The 22,351-nt window shown below is 43.7% G+C and overlaps 2 protein-coding genes across 2 annotated transcripts in view; one reads left to right on the forward strand and one right to left on the reverse strand.

The window, feature by feature from the left end:
* Window positions 1-344: 344 nt before the first annotated feature.
* Window positions 345-14,167, forward strand: kbtbd2 (kelch repeat and BTB (POZ) domain containing 2). Its single transcript, XM_034706369.1, has 4 exons — window positions 345-523; window positions 4,219-4,748; window positions 8,765-8,930; window positions 9,038-14,167. The coding sequence occupies exons 2-4, from the start codon at window positions 4,576-4,578 to the stop codon at window positions 10,595-10,597; spliced, it is 1,899 nt and encodes a 632-aa protein (XP_034562260.1). The 5' UTR covers window positions 345-523; window positions 4,219-4,575; the 3' UTR covers window positions 10,598-14,167.
* Window positions 14,168-20,647: 6,480 nt separating this feature from the next.
* The window catches only part of avl9 (AVL9 homolog (S. cerevisiase)), a 35,673-nt gene continuing 33,969 nt past the window's right edge, over window positions 20,648-22,351 (reverse strand). The window contains exon 16 of the mRNA XM_034706172.1: window positions 20,648-21,254. Within this exon, the coding sequence (XP_034562063.1) occupies window positions 21,136-21,254 (119 nt within the window). The 3' untranslated portion in view covers window positions 20,648-21,135. The remainder of the gene's footprint in view (window positions 21,255-22,351) is intronic.

Consider the following 22,351-nt stretch of genomic DNA (forward strand, 5'->3'; position numbering starts at 1 on the left):
TTTCTATTGCTACTCATCAAGGGGCAAATGTAACAATAATCACCAAGAAAATACTACTGAGCGTGTGCAGTCAGTGTCATCACTCTAGCCTGCTTCTTATTAGAGATACTGATGTGTTACAGTTGCCCCCGGTCTCCCTTACTGCCAGAAATACCACTAAGGAAAGTCAATATTTAAATTTTGTATCTATTATGTGGTATTTTAAATAATCATAACAAACATTAAGCAGAAATGTGTCATAGTTGTTCTTTTTGGGCTGCTGTGTCTCCTTCTGTCCAGCAGATGTCGCTGTTCCACTCTTTAACAAGCTCCAGGCCGCTTAGGTTGCACGCATGCGCAGTCTCCCTGTTTGGCCTGTAGTCTTTCAGGCGCTTATGATGCGCTGAGAGGTTGTCCGCTGCCCTGCGCTTCAACACAACACTTTAATATAAGTAATATCAGCTTCAGGAGCTTATGTTACACCTTCAGCTGAAGACAAGATCCACCCTGAGGTTTCCCTGCGTGGAGTCCCCACAGAGTGACTGTAAGAAAGCCTGAATCTGATGTTTTGGTGTTAAACTTGTAAACTGTCTCACTCAGGTAGCTAGCTAACGGTTATATAGCCTAGCTTGTGTTAGCAGCGTGACCGCTCTGTAGTTTGGCTGCTGTGAGTTTAAAGTTCTTTCTGCTTCAGTTTCAGAGTCAAAGTAAAAGAAGCAGACTCTTTACTGTCAGGTAATGAAGGTGTTGTCTGGCTGCTGCGTTAGCTAACTGCTGTGTTACCCCGGAACTCTGGAGCTAACGCTGCTAGCTTGCTGCTGCTGGAGCTAGCGCTGTTACATGAAGCTAACTGATTATATCTGAGGGATGATCAGGAGGAGGATGGAACCTTTTCTAACCTGCTGAGTGAAATAAACCCACAGGAACATTCATGTTAAGGTTTCCTGGTTTAGCTGTGGTCAGTGTGGTGTGTGTTCAGCAGCAGGCCTGTCTCTTCAGAGACTCTCTGCCTGGTTTAGAGAGCAGGGGGTTTGTTTTGGACAGGAACGGTGACCGGTTGAAGTTGATGCAGATGATGGCCTAACATCCCTGACAGCCTGCAGCAGCACTTCTTCATCTTAGTTATTTACAAACAGGAAATCATCATCACCATCATGAGTGCATGCCAGGGGCTTGTAGAGTGTTTTCCAAGCAGCTTACAGACACATCATTGTCACCATGTTCTCCTGTGTTTATATCTGATCTCCTGTTTGTGGTGTTTTTTGGATGTGTTCTGTAATGTGTGAATTACTTCCTGTATTTCAGGGGCATCACCTGCAGCAGAGAGGAATCAGAAATCAGAAATACTTCATTTATCCCAGGGGGAATTCAGTCATTACAGTTGCTCCTATACACAGTAATTAAGAATATCAAATACATTTTTTTTTTTAAGTTATATTTTTTTGGCCTTTTTGCCTTTATTTTACAGGACAGCTGAAGAGAGACAGGAAATGTGGGGAGTAGAGAGAGGGGGGAAGACGTGCAGGAAATGGTCGACTGGCCGGGAATCAAACCGGCGACCCCTGCGATGAGGACTGTAGCCTCTGTATGTAGGACGCTTAGACCGCTAGGCCACCAGCGCCCCAAGAATATCAAATAATAGTAATAGAAGAAGTTATTAATAATATATCAATACAAATAAAGTGAAAATAATGATAAAAGTATGTACAGACGACAGAATAAGCTATGTAGAAAATAAAGACATGGTTGAACTCCCTGAATATCAGGAAGAGGGCGCTCTGGTGGTCTGTCTGGAGTGTGGCGATGGCAGCGTTGAGAACCTTGGACGCTTTAGTCAGGTTGGCAGAGGGGGTATGTAAGCAGCTTCCAGTAGCCTATGACATGTGAGATCTCCCACAGCACTCAGTGCTATCCTGGTCTGCCCAGACAGTCTGGAAGCCGTCCATGGAGACGTTGCGTATTATCGTATTGATTCCATAGACTGTATAGTAAATGGACGAAGTATCTTTGAAGTCACCGATCTGTTTCTGAAGCGCTGTTTTGAGGCCAATCGTCGGCAGCAGCCATATTGCTGCTGTTGAGCGATTGTGACGTAAAGAGGCGGGCTTTGAGTCTCAGAGCCAACAGCTACAGTGTTCCCGCCTGTCAGTCATGTCAGCTGTGCCTCTCATTGGAAGACTAGTAATCTCAATATCTTTAAAATTGCAGCGTTATGAAAAAATTAACTCCCCGTACAGTGTGTGCTGATTGAGAAATGAAGTATCCAGACTACACTCGTCTTTTGGACCAGGCTGTAAACATGATTATTTCTGCTGTAAAGATCGGCTTCTTTGAATTGGGCCAGCCTCAAGTGGATCCTTGATGAACTGCAGTTTTAGCACTTTAACAAACATTGGACTTATATTTTTAGACCGGAGGTTGCCGCTTGATTGATTCAGGAGAACGTCTCAGTATGCATCGGACCAGTCTCCTCCACGTACCATTTCCCACAATGCACAGCGTTAACTTCTTATTTTTTCCGCACGTAACGGGGGCACTCAGCAAACGCATCATCTCTGTCATGCTACACCCGTCGTCTTCATGGACCAGTGTTCACAGAAACTGAAGATGTTCTCATGTTGACAGCTGTCGCAGGGCATGCTAACATAAGAGGTGTCAGAGAAACCGACACCAGATCAGAGGTTGTCCCGGATGTTGCAGCAGTCCGGATCCAGAGTGAGGACGTAGGAACCTGAATGGTTCAGATTATGACATTACTAACAGTAGTGTGTTCTTGTAAGGTTCCCTGCTGGCGTGATGATCACCTACAGTGCTTTGTTGAGACAGACTGTTGTAACAGATGGTGCTGGTGTTGGTTCAGACTGTACTGTAGGAGGCTTACCTGCTCTCCTACATATCTTAGAGATTTATTGAACCACAGTTACTAAAATTAAGGTGTGATGTTTTCAGCTTTTGTTCCTAAGGCATGTATCTGTAACATCTTGTGAACAGAGATGTCCCAATCAGCTTCATTAGCCCCCAATCCCAATCCGATTGTGCAACAATACTCCGCCGAAACGCTCAGAGGCAGTGTGGACTCTCTGATAGTCGGGTTGCCTGTTATGGTCGTGCTACGATCTCTGTTTCCTTTTCCACAGAGATTCAGAGCGTGTTCTGTTAATCTACAGCTGATACATGCTGCTGTTTATCATACAGACATGATTACATGAAGAATAGAGAGGAGGAGATGAAATACACATCCGATGTGGCCGATGTCCAGGATCCCGGAAGTGCTGTAAATGCAGGAAACACAATGCTGCAGAGCGGACCAATCACAGGGCTTGCGGTCCGTGTAGATTCCAAGTGTAGTTACATTTTGGAGGAGGTAGACATTGGCTACCTGCGTACGTACGGGAGCTACGCAGTCTTACGCTGCCGATTTGACGCAGAAGTATTAACCAGGCTTTAGCCTTCAGTTGCACATCGTGTTCAGTGACAGTGGACGTAAATGATCAGATGAGATCACTGGTGGCCTAGCGGTCTAAGCGCCCCACATACAGAGGCTACCATCCTCGCTGCAGAGGTCGCTGGTTGTCTTCCCCTTCTCTCTGCTCCCCACTTCTCTCTTCAGCTGTCCTCTTAAAGGCAAAAAGCACAAAAATGTGACTTAAAATAAAAAAAGAAGTCCAGATCGATAGTTGAGATTCGGATCCAGACGTCGCCACTATGTGAAATAATTCTTGAAGTCAAATGAACTGCAGTCTGAATCTGTTGTAGAGGTCTTGCTGTGTCAGGAAGCACAGAGTTTTAGGGGCTAATTTAAGGATGCAAATGAAGACGTCTGTCAGGTAATCACTGCACCGTGTCCTAAGACATCTCAAAGGGTGTGATGTGCTTCTCTAACTTCTGCGTGGAGGTGCTGATGTGACGTTGGCTGTGTTACTTGGCTCGGTAGTTCACTCTAGCTGTCTTAAGAAAGATGCATCAGCCGTCTCAAGCTCATAAACTCAAACTCAGACTGAGGGATGCTTCTAGGAAACAAGGTCTGACTTCTGCCTGAGATACCCGGTTGTAACAGGTAAATAGGCTTTTCCTCGTGGCAGAGGTAGCAGCAGGAGGGAATATTCATACAGGGTTGAAATGTTTGAAGGATTTTGCTGTTTTATAAACTCTAAACTAAAAGGATGAAGGAAGTTAAAGTGGAGTAACTCATCCTTCTCTCAGTCTTCTCATTCCTCTTTTCTTTCTTTTGTTTTTCAGACGAGCGCTGATGTAGCCGTGTTGGGTCAGTCACCGTGCTCTCCCTCTACCTCCACTCCCCCAGTGCCTCACTGCAAGACCTCAGACGACAGGCGGATCCACGAGGGGACAGAGTCTCCTTTCCTCGCCCCGGGACCCCCTTCACCAAAGTCTCCTCCTCTCCTCTTTCAGAAGAAGTTCTCTCACAGGAGTTAAACACCTCCACTCGGGCCAGTGGAGGTGTTGAAGAACCACCACCCTCCCCCTCATTTTCCCCTTCGTGAATCTTCAAGAACATTTTTCTCCTGGTTGGTTTGAGTCCGGTTCTGCCGGCCGTGTGACTTTTCAAAACTGGGGCGCGATTCATGGGATGCAACCATGTCGGATCTCAGTGAGCGCAGGCCGGTCAACACGGACTACGCTGTCTCCCTGCTGGAGCAGCTCAAGTTCTTTTATGAACAGAAATTACTGACTGACGTTGTGCTGCTGGTGGAGGACACGGAGTTCCCGTGTCACAAGATGGTCCTGGCCACATGTAGCTCCTATTTCAGGTGAGTGTGAAGCTGCTGCTGTCGGAGTGTTTGGAAGAGCTTGTAGTCCGAGTGATACGAGCCGAATGTGAGGGGGGTATGATTGATACACTTGTAAAGTTCCAGGTCCTGATAAGTCCTTGTTAGGAGTGTGACAACTCCTGGTGAAGGACACATACATCAGACACTTTCAGGGAACACAGTGAGAAGGAAGAGGTGTGCAAAGACCCAACATCAAGACCGGATAAGATCCAGTCCCATCTTACAGACAGGACTCAGTCTGATCTCATCTTAATCCACCATGAGCAGAGCACTTTGCAGCATTTAGCAAGTTACAGTGGCAAGGACAAACTTCCTTTAACAGGCAGAAACCTCCAGCAGGACCAGACTCATGTTAGACACACATCTGCAGAGACCGTGTTGGAGAGAGGGATAGAGGGAGATGAAGAGAGAGAGAGAGATGATAGAGGTGAGATGGATAGTAGTAGTTGTAGCAGCTGGATGTCTACGGCAGAGACAAAGGGAGCTCAGGGACTCCAGAAAGGACTATGGTTAGTAACTTTAAAGGGACAGGGACACTTAAAGGAAGTGATGGGAAGAGGGGAGAGAGATAGGATCCCAGTGTGTCAGTCTAAGCCTATAGCTGCATAACTAAGAGCTGGTCCAAGCCTGATCCAGCTCTAACTATAAGCTTTATCAAAAAGGAAAGTTTGAAGCCTACTCTTAAAAGTAGAGAGGGTGTCTGCCTCCTGGACCCTGACTGGTAGATGATTCCAAAAGAGAGGTGCCTGATAACTGAAGGCTCGACCTCCCATACTACTTTTAGAGACTGTAGGTACGATGAGCAGGCCTGCATGCTTGGAGCGTAGTGTTCTAGAGGGGTAATAGGGCACTATAAGCTCTTTAGAGGAGCCTACGAGACAAGGGAGCTCAGGGACTCCAGAAAGGTCTATGGTTAGGAACTTTATTGGGACAGGGAGAGTTAAAGTAAGTGATCTTGGGGGCAGTCTAAGCCTATAGCAGCATAACTAAGAGCTGGTCCAAGCCTGATCCAGCTCTAACTATAAGCTTTATCAAAAAGGAAAGTTTGAAGCCTACTCTTAAAAGTAGAGAGGGTGTCTGCCTCCCGGACCCTGACTGGTCGATGATTCCAAAGGAGAAGCTTGTCCAGATTAAGACTGGAGCACAGTTAAAAGCTCTTTTCATATTATCAGTTTAATGCCTGATGTTTACTTTGTCTTCACGTGTCACCTGGTCTGTTGAGGACTCACCTGAGTCTCTCTCCTACAGTTTCACTAAATAATGCACCGCACAGCGCCGGGCCTTTGTGTTTAAAGGCGTCGATTATTCCCCTTGTTGTGATTGTGTCGAGGAGGAGGTGTAGGTACGCTGTAAGTCTTCACCCTCTACACTCCTGATAAATAATGCAGCGCGTCGTAGAACAAGAGAGAGACCGGGGATGCTGTTTTCCTTGAAAGCAGGGTCTGGAGTCATCCCGATGCACCACGCGGAATAAATGAAGCAACCTCTAACCTGTAGTCGCACATCCCTCCAGGCCCTCGGGAGGCCTCATTTGTACGCGCAGCATTGCATAATGGAGTGTGTGTGCACTGCGGTGAGGATGACAGAGCAGCGGCAGCCTCAGCTCTGGGAAGAGTCCATCTGTACATGACAGGAGCTCATGCTGCATTCGAACACCCCGTCTCCCCCCCGCCCCCTGTCTGCACACACGCATTCCAAGAAAAGGTCCCGACAACTTGATGCCGCTCTCACACAAACCGCCCCGCGCTCTTCCTTCCCCTCCGTTTCCCACGCACTCGTTATCTGGTGCGAACACGTAAAGCATTTCCCCCGCAGGTTGTTTTTTTTTTTCTCTCTCAGAGGTGTCGCAGCGCTTCCTCAAAAGTGCTACTCCGTCCTTCCTTCCTTCCTCTTTCTCTGTCCTCCTCGCACGCCTCGCTTCAAGGGGGGAGGGCGTGAGACTCCGGAGGGGAGCTCGTGTGCGGAGGGGAAAGTCTGGTCACGTAGGTCTTGGTGAGAGATGGAGAGAAAGGGGAAGAAAGAGGGGGGAAAAGAGGGAGGGGGTGCAGGGTTACGTAATTCAGCCTGGCAGGTTTAGTCCCTGCTGAGCAACGAGCAGACACAGTCTCCCCTCCCGCCTCCCCAAAACCCCCAGACAGGAGGGCAGAGCCAGGCTGCAGACAAAATACTCCAACGAACAGAGCTGCATGAGACGTTATCTCTCACAGAGACCCGTTATTAAAATATGAGAGAGAAGGTGGAAAAATCAGCCGGACTCTGGATTAATATTTTAGAAGTCCCTCCTTTTTTTCCATCCAGAAATGAAAATAAAAAACCTTTTAATTTTGCATCATAAATGACAAAAAAACACTAATTCCTAATTATTCAATCGGCAAATTGAAGTCAAATTAGTTTCTTTCTCTTGCTTTTCTTCACTAGTAATGCCCAGAATACTTTTCAAAGTTTAAGATAAATTCTAAAAGTGTCAGGGTTTTGTCACCCCCAAATTTTCCTTGATGGAAAATTAACTTAATACCAAGCAGCAACCTCCAGTCTTAAAAAATTAAGCCCATGTGGAAGTGTTAAGAATTGCAGTTCCTCCAGTGTCCAGTAGAGGCTGGCTGCAGAAACACAGGAAACCACATACACACCCATTCAAAGAAGACGATCTTTACAGCAGAAACAAACATGTTTACAGCCTGGTTAAAAAAAAAGGGTTCAGGTCTGATAGCTAATTTCTCTACGAGTTTTGCCCAAATATGGGCGTGGCTGACTTGATTGACAGGTGGGCTACCTGTAGCTACAATGTCATTTAGCAGACGCTTTTTTTTTTTTTTTTTTAAAGTTATGTTTTTGGCCTTTTTGCCTTTATTAGATAGTACAGCTGAAGAGAGACAGGAAATGTGGGGAGTAGAGAGTGGGGGAAGACATGCAGGAAATGGTCGACTGGCCGGGAATCGAACCGGCGACCCCTGCGACGAGGACTGCAGCCTCTGTACATGGGGTGCTTAGACCGCTAGGCCACCAGCAACCCCTAGCAGACGCTTTTATCCATAGCTGTTAGCGATTAGGCAAAAGGCCCGCCTCTTTACCTCACACTAACTCAGACGAAGTCAGGTTGAGTTCAGCATATCCAATATGGCAGCCGCCACCGTTTGGCTTCAAAACAGATGGGTGACATCACGGATTGTACGTCCATTTATGATTCAGACTGTGGTGAATCCTAGCGATGGGCAATGATTTTTGAATTTTTGGCTTGAACTGTCCATCCCTAGTGAACACACTTCATTAAATCTACTTTCAGGATGTGGGTAAAGGAAGAGCACAAGTTTTAATGTGTTTAAACTTACGACCATCTTCAAAAACACGAGCATTCAAAAATTGAAAACTTTGCATGTAAAATATTAACAAAAAAAACATGAAATGAAGGCTCCTGGACGACATTACAGATTTAAAAAAAATCATATATTAGAAGATTAAAATGTATATATATATTTTTGTTCCTTTATCAAACATACTCAACTCCAGAAAATACATTGCGCACTCTGGAAGTCTTGATTCAATCCTCAGAAGCAGCAGCAGCAGGTGAAGCTACCTGACATGTGATCTCTGACTGTGATGACCGGTCTGAGCCTGTCGCAGCTCCACAGATACATAAAGACATCTCTGCAGTCAAAGAGGTGAAGACGCTCTGACTCACTCCGTGGAATTAAGACGTGGAGGATTGAGGAGGATCACGAGCGTCAGAGCAGAGAGGAGCTCACCTGGAGCTCAACGCTGGAGTGAGCCCACGAGACAGGTGCTCACTGTCAGAGTCTGTTACTCACTGTCAGAGTCTGTTACTCAGGAGGAGTCTGTTACTCACTGTCAGAGTCTGTTACTCAGGAGGAGGATCAAACATAAAGGGGGGCGGGCAGACCACAAATGTCCAGCCGGTAGAGACTAGTGATTTCAGTCCATTCTAGAGACAGAGAATATTTGTATCAATGTGACTCTGTTTTGTCGTCTTTCTTCAGGGCGATGTTCATGAGCGGCCTCAGCGAGAGCAAACAGACCCACGTCCACCTGAGGAACGTGGACCCGGCCACCCTGCAGATCATCATCACGTACGCCTACACGGGGAACCTGGCCATCAGCGACAGCACGGTGGAGCCGCTCTACGAGACCGCCTGCTTCCTCCAGGTCCGTGTGAAAGATTCTCCTCATGTGGTCTAAAGTCGGTCTTTCATAGAGGACTAAATCTATTCAGGTATCACTCCCTCATTCTGTTCCTTCTCCTCCGTCCACAGGTGGAGGACGTGTTGTTGCAGTGCAGAGACTACCTGGTCAAGAAGATCAACGCCGAGAACTGCGTCCGCATGCTGAGCATCGGTGACCTGTTCAGCTGTAGCGAGCTCAAGCAGAGCGCCAAGCGGATGGTGGAGCACAAGTTCCCGGTGGTGTACCGGCAGGAGGCGTTCCTGCAGCTCTCCCACGAGCTGCTGATCGACGTCCTGAGCAGCGACAACCTCAACGTGGAGAAGGAGGAGACGGTGCGGGAGGCCGCCATGCTGTGGTTGGAGTACAACATGGAGGCTCGCTCTCAGCACCTGTCCTCGGTGCTCAGTCAGATCCGCATCGACGCGCTCTCCGAGGTGACGCAGCGCGCCTGGTTTCAGGGTCTGCCTCCCAACGACAAGTCCGTGGTGGTGCAGGGTCTCTACAAGTCCATGCCCAAGTTCTTCAAACCTCGGTTAGGCATGACGAAGGAGGAGATGCTGATCTTCATGGAGGCCTCGTCGGAGACGCAGGGCGAGGGGTACGTCATGTCCGTGTCCGTGCCCACCACCGTAGTCTGTTACAGCCCGCAGGCGGAGAAGGTCTACAAGCTCAGCAACCCCCCAGGAGACCTGCAGAAGGTGGGGACCCTCGTTACACCGGACAACGACGTGTTCATCGCCGGAGGTCAGATCCCGCTTAAAAACTCAATCACCAACCACGGCAAGAGCGGGAAGTTCCAGGCCATGTTCCGCTCCGTGGATAGTTTCTTCTGGTTCGACGCCCAGCAGAACGCCTGGGTGCCTAAGACCCCCATGCTGTGCGCCCGCATCAAGCCCTCCCTGGTCTACTGCGAGGGCTACATCTATGCAATCGGGGGCGACAACGTGGGCGGCGAGCTGAACAAGCGCACGGTGGAGCGCTACGACTGCGAGAAGGACGAGTGGAGCATGATGAGCCCGCTGCCCTTCGCCTGGAACTGGAGCACGTCGGTGGTGGCGCACGACTGCATCTACGTCATGACCCACGACCTGATGTACTGCTACTTCCCGCGCGCCGACACCTGGGTGGAGATGGCCATGCGCAAAACCAGCCGCTGCTTCGCCTCCGCCGCCGCCTTCGGCGACCTCATCTTCTACATCGGCGGCCTCCACGTGGTCAGCAACTCGGGCATCCGCCTTCCCACCAGCACCATCGACGGCTCCTCCGTCACCGTGGAGATCTACGATGTCAACAAGAACGAGTGGCGCCTCGCCGCCAACATCCCCGCCAAGCGCTACTCGGACCCGTGCGTGCGGGCGGTGGTGCTGCTGAACTCGCTCTGTATTTTCATGCGCGAGACGCACATGAACGAGCGCGCCAAGTACGCCATCTATCAGTACGACCTGGAGCTGGACCGCTGGTACCTGCGGCAGCCCGTGTCGGAGCGCGTGCTCTGGGATCTGGGTAAGGACTTCCGCTGTGCCGTGGGGAAGCTGTACCCCTCCTGTTTAGAGGAGTCCCCCTGGAAACCCCCGACCTACCTCTTCTCCCCCGACGGAGCCGAGGAGTTCGAGGTGGACGGGGAGCTGGTGACCCTCCCTCACGTATAGCTCTTATTACCCCCCCCCCCCCCCCCCCTCCTCCCCTACCTCGCTGACTGAAGCTGAGGGATGAACATGAAGGGGGGGCGGATCAGATCAGATCAGATCTCTGGAAAGGGTTTGATGGATTGTGTTGTGGAGGTCTCTGGACTTCGGAGGTCTCTGGACTTCGGAGGTCTCTGGACTTCGGAGGCCTGCGTTTCGATGCAGCCGGAAGCTCGGAGGGAAAAAAAGATGCGCCTCAAAAATCCTCGTACCCTGACAAACTTCAGTTTTCAGTTCTTTTCTCTTTTTATTTGGTGACATCTGTTTCCATATTATTACACGTCTGTCATACTGTTTCTACAATGTGATGATCAGAGCTTTGTGATGATGAGGAGGAGGACGAGGAGGAGGAGGAGGAGGGTGATGATGATGATGCACTTAACTGCTAAACCTTCTAGGAATGACAATAGCAACTGTACCAAAATCTCCCAGCCCCCCTTCAAACCCATCATGGCTTCCCTCTCTCCCCTCCTCCTCCTCCTCCTCTCATATCTCTTTGTTTTCTTCTCTTAAAGGAACAGACCGCTCAAAATCTGTCATTAGAGGATCACACATAGTGATAGGAGGCGTCTTTTAAAGGGACAGCAGCGTTATTCATTAAATTCAGATTGTAACGTCTGCTTCATGATCTGACATCCTTCATCTACTGACACTTACGGATCATTAAAGGTCCAAAAATCAACTTTGTAGCAGGAGTTTGATGTTTTAGAGAAGAGTTGAGTGCTGAAACACGAGACAGGGATTTGTTTAAAGAGCCTGAACGTGATCATGTCTCAGAGATCCAGTTTTTCTGTCTTTACAAGGTCAGGAAATTCGTAAAACCGGGTCTCCATCGTCCTTACATCCTAAAATACGCTTTGTGGATCAAACTCTCAGTCCAAAGTCCAAAAAGACTCAAACTAAAAATGATATTTTAAAGAAAGTCACATTTAAGATGCAGAAACTGGAGTTTATTTTCACTCCTGTGCTTGAATAATCGCCCGATTTGATGCTGGAGTAAGTCGCCCTGTAGTAGAAACACGAGACAGGGATTTGTTTAGGAGCCTTAACGTGATCATGTCCTACAAGAAGAAACTATAAAGACAATATTCTGAGGATTCTATGATCCATCAACCATTTTTTCTGTCTTTACAAGGTCAGGGAAATGCTCAAACTGAGTCTCCATCATTTTATTAAAGTGGAAAAAAATGGATCAGCTAAGCTAGAAGCACGCTTTGTCGATCCACCTCTCAGTGCAAGTCCAAAAAGACTCAAATTAAAAATGATATTTGAAGAAAAAATCACATTTAAGAAGCAGAAACTGGAGTTTATTTGACTCCTCTGCTTGAATAATCACATGACTTGAAGTAGTTGGACCAAGTCACCCTGTAGTAGAAACACTAGACAGGGATTTGTTTAAGAGCCTAAACGTGATCATGTCCTACAAGAAGAAGGATTCTATCATCCATCAACATGTTTTTCTGTCTTTACAAGGTCAAGAAATGCTCAAACTGAGTCTCCATCATCTTATTAAAGTGGAAAAAATGGATCAGCCAAGCTAGAAACACCCTTTATCGATCCATCCCTCGGTGCAAAGTCTAAAAAGACTCAAATTAAAAATGAAATTTGAAGAAAAAGTCACATTTAAGAAGCAGAAACTGGAGTCAATTTGACTCCTGTGCTCGATTTGACACTGGAGTAAGTATTAGATTCAAACATGTTATGTCTATGTCCCATTTCCCAAGTTTTGGAGCGTTAGTTCGGGAAGTTGATCAACTTTAGGACCGACTGTGATTTGAGCTGCAAAGACAAAAACTCAAATCTAAAAATCATCATCGTAGCTCCGATTGAAAGGCGCACCAAAACAAAAGGAGACTTTTAAAAAAAAGTCACATTTAAGAAGCAGAAACTGGAGTTAATTTGAATTCTCTGCTTGAATAATCACCCGATTTGGTGCTGGAGTAAGTCCCCCTGTAGTAGAAACAAAAGACAGAGATTTGTTTTAAGAGCCTAAACGTGATCATGTCCTACAAGAAGAAACTCTAAAGAGATCATTCTGAGGATTCGATGATCCATCAACCATGTTTTTCTGTCTTTACAAGGTCAGGAAATTGTAAAATACGGTCTCCATCATCTTATTAAAGTGGAAAAAATGGATCAGCCAAGCTAGAAACACGCTTTGTGGATCCATCTCTTGGTGCAAAGTTTAAAAAGACTCAAATTAAAAATGATATTTGAAGAAAAAGTCATTTTTAAGAAGCAGAAACTGGAGTTAATTTGACTCCTCTGCTTGAATAATCCCTCGATTTGGGGCTGGAGTAAGTCGCCCTGTAGTAGAAACACTAGACAGGGATTTGTTTTAAGAGCCTAAATATGATCATGTCCTACAAGAAGAAGGATTCTGTGATCCATCAACATGTTTTTCTGTCTTTACAAGGTCAGGAAATGGTAAAACATGGTCTCCATTACCCTTAAAACGTAAAATACTCTTTGTGGATCCATCTCTCGGTGAACAGTCCAAAAAGACTCAAATTAAAAATGATATTTGAAGAAAATGTCACATTTAGGAAGCAGAAACTGGAGTTCATTTGACTCCTGTGCTTGAATAATCACCCGATTTGAAGCTGGAGTAAGACAGGGATTTGTTTTGAGAGCCTAAATGGATCATGTCTTACAAGAAGAAGGATTCTGTGATCCATCAACCAGTTTTTCTGTCTTTACAAGGTCAGGAAATCGTAAAACCGGGTCTCCATGATCTTTTGAACATGCTTTGTGGATCCATCTTGGTGCAAAGTCCAAATTAAAAATGATATTTGTAGAAAAAGTCACATTTAAGAAGCAGAAACTGGAGTTTTTTTAACTTCTGTGATTGAATTATCACCTGATTTGGTGCTGGAGTAAGTCACCCTGTAGTAGAAACACGAGACAGGGATTTGTTTAGGAGCCTAAACGTGATCATGTCTTACAAGAAGAAACTATAAAGAGATCATTCTGAGGATTTGATGATCCATCAACATGTTTTTCTGTCTTTACAAAGTCAGGAAATCGTAAAACCGGGTCTCCATCATCCTTTCAAGTGGAGGCTTACATCATTTAACACGCTTTGTGGATCCATCTCGGTGCAAAGTCCAAATTAAAAATGACATTTGAAGAAAAAGTCACATTTAAGGAGGAGAAACTGGAGTTAATTTGACTCCTGTGCTTGAATAATCACATGGTTTGACGCTGGAGTAAGTCGCCCTGTAGTGGATTCAAACACGTTACATCTGTGTCTCGTTTCTCAATGTTAGAGCGTTAGTTTGGGAAATTTAGAAACTTTAGGACCTACTTGGATTTGAGCTGCAAAGACAAAAACTGAAATCAGAAAATTGTCACCGTAGCTCTGAAGGAAGCCGTCTGTTCCTCCCAGGTGTGTCTGATCCTCTAAAGACAGATTTGATTTGAGCGCTTCTTAAAGAAACAGGATCCTCCTCCTCCTCCAGGACGAGTGGAAGCAGCGGTTTTTCAGGAGGGGTGTGAGGACTGACGAGGACCCAGACTGGAGGGGAGAGGGTTTAAAAAAAAAAAAAAAGAGAGGGCGACTGCAGGTCCGGTCACCCGTCACCTCTCCTCCCTCAGCGCTCCGTCCTCCACCCTGACTCCGCCCCCCCCACGGTCTCTCTGTTTGCACACAGGTCTTCCACACAGCCGCCTCCAGTCTCCACCTCGCATCGTCACATGATCACCTTTATTTCTCACACACACACACACACACACACACACACACACACACACACACACACACACACACACACACACACACACACACACACACACACACACACACACACACACACACACACACACACACTACTCCACTCAGTCCAAACACAGGTTATCTTTCAGGCTCATGCATTTTTTATTTCCAAGCTGCTGAAATATATATATAAAAATATATATTTTTCATAACTGTTTTAGTGTGGGGAAAATAACCAGGTCTATTTTGTATTAGTGTCTTTTTTTTAATTTAATATCAGACATTACTGTAGTGTGATTGTGGCTAGGTTTCCATTCTCCTATCAGATTTAATTCTACTTGTGTGAGCATCGAGGAACCTTGCTGCTGATTGGCTGCGAGAGGAGAAGCGGGCTGGCCCACCGGCTGTCGCCACAGATATCGTTCCGGCGACCGCCAGCAGTAGTGGAACAGGGGGAGGGAGGAGGGGAGGAGGGGAGGAGGGGTGGGGGACGGGTAAGGGAGGGGAGGGGTACTTCCTCCCACCTTAAAAACATGAGCACAGGTGCTTCATGACAAACCTTACTAGCATGTTTGGCTGCATCATATTCCTTTGGCACTGTATTTTGAATGAACGTTAATTTATTAAAAAACATACCAAAAACGTTCCTGAAACTGACTCCGGGTTCACCTTTCTTTGTGCTCAGTGTTCTCTGTTGATTAGAATGATTTTTAATGTGTCTTATTTTCAGGTTCAGAATGAATGACGTTTCTACAGCTTCTTTCCACCAATATAACACACAGCTCACGGCTTTTGACTCCTTTTATTTATTTACTTATTTATTATTATTTTGTGTATTTTTTAATTAAGTTTTGCAGAACAGTACAAGACGGGTGAGAGACATGACAATGTGTTTGTTGTAGCAAATTGGACACTTGTTTTAGATAAACTGAATGAGAGAAAACAATGGAAACAGATCTGAGGGGGGATGAGCTAAATAAATAATTAACCAAAGACCAAACATTAAATAAAATGTTATTTCAATCAATTAATTTGTATCAAAAAGAAAATATAAAAATATTAAATGTATTTATTCATTCAATTTAAACAAATCATAACATTAATAATAAAAAATACTTTTAAAAATAAAAAAGGAAAACCACGCAGTGGGCAAGTAAGAAATTGATCCAAGTACAAATATATAATATTAATAATAATGATAACTAAATAAATACATTCAAGATGGATTAATAATATCTGTAATAATAATACATTGTAAAAAAAAAAAATGAAGAAAGGGAAATAGTGCAGTGGGCAAGTCACAAATTGATTAAGTACAAATAGATATAACAATTATAATAATAATCAAAATAATAATAAATAAATTCTAGATAGATAAATAATAACCGTAATAATAATTGATTATAAAAAAATCGTTATTTCTTGAAATAAGCTGAAAACTCTGATTATTTGCTTTCATCACCGCACATTGAAACATAACCTAACCTGAATTTCCCTTAGGGATAAATTAAGTACATTCTTTTCTATTCTAGCCTTTATTTAAATTATCCAAGCACAGGTTTTCCAGAAGTATGTGTCAAATCCTGAATCCAGCAGATAACGGCCTCTCTTTACACACACTCTTTAAATGTATTTAACTACAAGTAGAGGAACTTAAATAAGATGGTTGCATTTAAAGCTCTTTAGTTTGATATGTTAAGTTTTATTAAAGTTGCTCGAACAGCTGTTATAAGTTGCTGGATTAATTATTCAACATTTAATGCTCTTACGAGTTTGCCATTTTAAATATTAGATACTTAAAGCTCCTATGAGGAACTTTGTGTTTGTTGGTTTTTGCGCTCTCTGTGGACAAAACGGTGCCTCTTAAATCTTTACTTAGATCGTCCTTAACATGTGTGAGACATATTTCCTGACAGAAGTCTCATCTTGTTTTTCTTTTAACAAAAAAATGAATCACTCACTGTAAACATTAAAATAAAGGCTGTTCCTGCAGCATGCTGTAAATCAACCCTAACAGCAGTTTGCAGGTATTAAAAAGACAGCAGAGAAATGTTTAACCTTGTCAGTGATGGTCTTGCTTGCTTTTGTAGGCTTTAAGGAAGCCCTATTTATTTAAATGTGTTTTACAGCCAGTCAAATCTCTTCACAGGGGCTTTAAGATAATTGTGTTTTGGAACATGTTTAAATATTTAGAATATTTATTGTGTCTAAAAACAATGAAAGATGAGTCTCAAAACAGCAGTTCTAAAAAGTATGTGGCTCAGAGTTTAACTTCCTCCTAGACTTTCAAATTGTTGAAGATATTTGTATGTTTTTTTTTATGCAAAACTGTAAAATCCTTACAAAAAAATGAAGTTTTAAATGTCAAAACCACATTTTACTTCTCAAAAATCTCTCATTTACTTCTGTTTTTATGGGGTTAATGATCCCAATGCACTAGTGGCACACGAGGAAACCATAACTACAAACATTTTTAAATTGGAGCTTTCTATAAAAGTAGAGTAAAAGAACATTCACCAGCAAGGACCACGCCACACAAGGATATAAGTTGAACATTTAATGAATTAGTTGTGCGTGGTGTGCCCAGCAGAAGGAGACTCAGGATGGGGGTTCCGTCTCAGCGTTATCCTGCCGGAGCTGATCTTGACCCAGGTTGTACCTGGAAGTAGACAGGGCATAGAAGGAGCGAGCACGAGTTGAGTAGGAGAGGACAAGGAAATAGGTTAAGTGTAGTAGAGTAAGGTGAGGGAGGGTGGGTTGAAGAATCACGGACAAGCAGCTGGAGTAGGCTGGCTACGTTTAAGTAGGTTTGTCAGGTGATTGAGGGTGTGGTTTAGGCGTGGTCCTGCTCCTGAATCTAAGTTAACACCTTAACTTCATTAAAATCAAATATGTGTCTCTGTAAATTTCACCTCCATGACGCTGTGATGGAGACTTTGTGTCCTCTCACTCACCCTTGGACCTGTGCGTGTGAATTCCAGCAGGATGACGTCCCTGGGTTCATGTGTCGCCGTGATGTCCCTGAATTGTTGTTGAACAGAACATGAGTGTGCGTTTTCGTCCGGCCACGTGTTCACACCACAACAACCTCATCAACAACTTTGTTTGGCTGACCTACATCTGCACCCCGAGGGGACACAGGAGAGGAACAATAACGTAAATAAACCAAAGCCTGCTCTGAGTTTTAATCATTTTTTAATACAGCAATATAATATAGGATCACTTTCTTCTCAAATACGTTAAAAGCATCTGTCAAGAAAATATTCAGTGAGTTTTGAACTCACATTACATTCATATCTTTTAAATACAAAAAGAAAAATATATCAGAGAATAAAAAAACAAACTCAGCTTTGAACAGCTGATGTTCTTAGAGCAGAAATCAACAGATAATTCCAGACGTGACTCGATGGCCCAAAGAAAGTTTTAAACGCATGACAAAAAAAAGAAAATCTTTAAAAGACAGAAAGATGACAAAGCTGTAAAACTGGACTGGACTGAGCATGCTCACTGGACCACTTTAATCCAACTGGTGTTGAATACTTGTTGCATGGAGGGAAAGAACACCCTGTAAGCACCTCAAAGAGTACACACATACAAGATAGAGATCCACATAAATAGAATATAATGGCTGCTTTGTGCAAATACACACACAGTGGTCCACAGGGCAGGACTTGTTCCAGTGTCGTCATGATGGATATCTATGAGAGTACACAAGTTTTTACACAACAAATAAATAAGATATCTGACTTTAAACTAGCTTCAGTTTCTAAATATACTTCTCCCAATATATATGTTATGACAGCAAAGTAGAAAAAGGCCTGGGGTGAGGGATACTGACGCCCTGTCACATACACACAGCAGGGTGCAGGGTGCAGAGTGCAGGGTGCAGGGTGTGGGTTGCCTTCATAGGTGAGGGGCTTTCAAGGGCACATAATCAGACATCAGGTACACAAGGATTCAAGTAGTCACATTGTAGTCATGGCAGTAACAGCGCTCAGGATTTATGTTGTAGTTTTAACGGTGGGTATAAGTGACTAAGGCTTTGATTTAAATATTATCATATGCTACTGTGAAGCAAGTTATATAATAAATACTTCTAATGCTCTGATCTGATGGACACCTCAGCAGAAAACTCAGTTCATATAAAACTTAAAACAGAATGAATTTATCTCCTTTTTCCCAAAATAGGTCTCTCTCTCTCTTCTCCTCATATTTGGTTACAGTAGCTAACTTGGCAGTTTATGTTATCCATGAATCACTCTCCAAACTTCAATATTTTAACTGCAACTACAGCATAGAGTTGTTCTCTTTTTTCACCAGCTGTCCCAGGAAAATGAAAATCTCTCCTGGGACACAATTTGCCCCTTATTTGGGGACAATACGGAGGGATACAGATACTGAGCTTTTCTCTTTAGGCGTTTTTCCACTGCAGGAACTTTACCCTTGATCTAGGGACTTAACCCCTGAACTATGAGCGTTTTTGTCCAGAAGAATCAGGGTCTTCAGGGGTAGATAATCTCCCCCCTAAAAAGCCCCTGCTTGGGGGGTAGTACTTTTCAAAGGTCCTGGGACTTTCGGTTGAACGTGTCAGTGTTTGTGGAGTTTACACAGCTGTTGAAACACAGAGGGAACTCCTGGGAATGCAAACTTAAATATTATTTAATATCATTTTTTCCTCCATACATCACTGGTCTGATTCACACAATCTACCCGGGACTTCAGCCCACGGTCGAAACGCAGACAACAATGGAGGCACAGGAACCTTTTAGTTCAGGGTAAAGTAGTTCTGGGGGCTAAAAGACCCCAGGACTCTCGGTTGAAATGCACCTTTTGTAACTTCGGCAGTTATGTTTAATGTTTTTGACCATTTCTAAAATGATATATCTGATAGCTAAGCGTTGTGATTAAACTAAACCAGGAAGTCTATGTTAGTAATCCTCCAAACTTCACTTCTAACTTTCAGTAAATTAACTAGGAAGTTGCTACTACTGCTTGGAAGACCGAAGATAGCAAGTTTCTCTCTTTGGTAAAGACATCCTGCTAAGTGATGCTCCTTAATCATTTGTAAACATGTGAGGTTTTACAGTCGTGTCTCTAAACTAGAGTTGCCAACCGTCCAATTTTTTTGGGGAAAATGCAAAAACCTGATTTGATTTACTTCATTCTGTATTCTAGAAAGGTCCTCCGTGCTTCTGCGGTTATTTAAAATTGTCTGTTTTCTTCCGGTCTATGCGTACGTCACACGCGTGTCTCTAAACGTATAACGGCTAAGTAGTTAGCTAGCTGTCTGTTCTTGCTAGCTTTAACCTTTAAGCAACTGTTTCACAAACACCATGTTTTTGTGTATTTGTAAGTTTAGCTCTCTTGCTGTTTAATATCTGTAATCATTTGTAAAATTGTTTGAGTTAATATCTAGAATTGACATATCAGTTAAGCTAGCTGACTTTGAGTTGCTAGCTATAACGCTTTAGCTTAAGTTTCCAGTAGAACAAATGAGCCGTGTTGACCGAATGATTGGAGGTTGAAAGAAACTGGAGCCTTTATAGCTCACTAGTGAATGTTTGCTTGCTAGCTTAACTGGTAAGCTAACACTTGAAAAAAGCTGAAATTAAGATTTTGAGGTGTTATCAAGCGGCAACCTCCGGTCTCAAAATATGAAGCCCATGCAGAAGTGTTAAGAACTGCAGTTCATCAAACGTCCACTAGAGGCTGGGTGCAGAAACACAGGAAACCACATACACACCCATTCAAAGAAGACGATCTTTACAGCAGAAATAAAGTTTTCTAACAGAGGATATTAAGATTACGAGTTTTTGCCCAAATAAGGACATGACTGACTTGATTGACAGGCGGGAACACAAGAGGCTCAAACTCCGCCTCTTTACATCACACTCTGCCTGGATGAGTTCAGCATTTCCAATATGGCTGCCGCCGTCGCTTCAAACAGTGCTCAGGAACAGATGGATGACATCATGGACACGCCGTCCATTATTTATACAGTGTATTGGGTTTATATATCAATGTTGATATTATGTTATTGTTTATTGATTGTTTATTGTTTATTATAAGTAAGGTTATAAAGTCAAAACAATAACACAATATCAATTTTGTCGCCTTTTTGCCCCGTAAATATAAAAACTTAAAGCAGCCTCAGCACTGATTTATGAAGCTCCGCCTCCTGGAGAATGAATGCTGTTACCATGACGACCACAATGTTAGTACAAGCTGATCCCTGACCATGATCCCAGACTGATTTTAAACTCTAAAACCAATAAGATCAGAGGTATCACAGCTCATGCTTCTTCATCAAATCCTGTGACACAGACGTATTTATTCATTCTTTACATTATAGCTCAGTAAAATAGTTACTTTTATAGACAAGCTTTTAGAAATATGCAGCAAAGAGTGAACACCGCAAACCCAACAACAGCATCTTGTAGTGTCTCACAGGAAAGCGTCCAGCAGTCAAACCTGCAGCAGAGACAAACAGGCGGCCCTGGAGAGATCTCTGGGTTTAGATCAGCATCGTCGGCAGTCTCTGCCTCACAGTGGATGTGGACCGTACAGTCAGCAGACGGGCGCTGCCGAGTTCTGTCCTGAGTGGCGTCCCAGGGTTAAATTGATCAGACTCTTTGATTCTGAAGATGATCTTTTTATCTGCTCACATCCTTCATAAAAAGCAGCGCTCACTCCGCTGAGCCTCGGGCCTCGCCGCAGCCGGAGGATCAGAGGACGAGGGAAGAGTCAGAGAGAGAGAGGAGAAGAGGGCCGGGAGGGTTTTGGTTTTTCAGGGTTTGGCCTCCACGGCGGGCTCTGGAGGGGTCACAGCTGCGGGCTGGGACAGAGTGGAGAACCAGGAGGACATGGCCGACTTAGCGCTGGTCAACGCTCCGCCCACTGACTGACCTGAGGGGAGAGGTGGAGACGGTTCACTCACAGAGCAGGTGATTCAACATTTATTAATATATATGAAACATCTGATCCATCAGCCTGAACGTGTCCTCCAAGGAAAGAGCCTCACGTCTGAAATCACTGAGGAGGATATTCTAATCTGGAAAAGTAAAAGTGTGGTAGTGGGACCTCTATACCTTTGGATTGAGTCATGCTAACAGTTCCCCCCTGCCTCCAGTCTTTATGCTAAACTAAGCTAACTGTTTTTGAGTGACTGGCACCAAAGTAGAGATAAATAACGATGTCTTTATGATTCAGAGAGTCTGACAGTGAGAAATCATCTATTTCATAAAGGGTCATTAAACAGGAAAACTATTCAGGGGTCATCACATGACTCAAGTCTCTTAAAATGAGAGGATGTGCATGATGCATTATTATTTTTAGTATTTCATTGTTTTAATAATTATCATTTTAATCATTGCTTTAGCATTTATTTATTTTATTGAATTATTTATGTATCTATTTCTTGTATTCATCTGATCTTGTTAATGCTACCTTATTTTCAACTTTTCTTTCCCCTTTTATTTATATTTTTTACTTTACTTTTTTTTTTTTAAGTTATATTTTTGGCCTTGTTTTTTGCCTTTATTTTACAGGACAGCTGAAAAGAGACAGGAAATGTGGGGAGCAGAGAGAGAGCGGGGGAAGACCTGCAGGAAATGGTCCACTGGCTGGGAATCGAACCGGTGACCCCTGGGACAAGGACTGTAGCCTCTGTATGTGGGGCGCTTAGACCGCTAGGCCACCAGCGCCCCAATTTAATTTAATTTAATTTAATTTAATTTAATTTAATTTAATTTAATTTAATATTATTTAATCTAATTTTATTTAATTTTATTTAATTTTATTTAATTTTATTTAATATTATTTAATTTAATTTAATTTAATTTAATTTAATTTAATATAATTTAATTAAATGTAATTAAATTAATTTTTAATATTATTTAATTTAATTAATTTAATTTAATTTTTAAGTATATTATTTATAATCATGCCTTTTTAAATTTTTACCATTGCTGTTGTTTTCTGTCTCTCTGTTATTCTGTGAAGCA

The sequence above is a fragment of the Notolabrus celidotus genome, chromosome 17 (genome assembly GCF_009762535.1).
Source record: "Notolabrus celidotus isolate fNotCel1 chromosome 17, fNotCel1.pri, whole genome shotgun sequence".
In the NCBI taxonomy this organism is placed as follows: Eukaryota; Metazoa; Chordata; class Actinopteri; order Labriformes; family Labridae; genus Notolabrus; species Notolabrus celidotus.

What these genes read in the sequence shown, in the direction of transcription:
- kbtbd2 (XM_034706369.1), top strand. Translation starts at nt 4,576, where the DNA reads ATGTCGGATCTCAGTGAGCGCAGGCCGGTCAACACGGACTACGCTGTC. An exon ending in ACATGTAGCTCCTATTTCAG is followed by an intron (nt 4,749 to 8,764) that starts GTGAGTGTGAAG and finishes GTCTTTCTTCAG; the next exon opens with GGCGATGTTCATGAGCGGCC. An exon ending in AGACCGCCTGCTTCCTCCAG is followed by an intron (nt 8,931 to 9,037) that starts GTCCGTGTGAAA and finishes CTCCGTCCACAG; the next exon opens with GTGGAGGACGTGTTGTTGCA.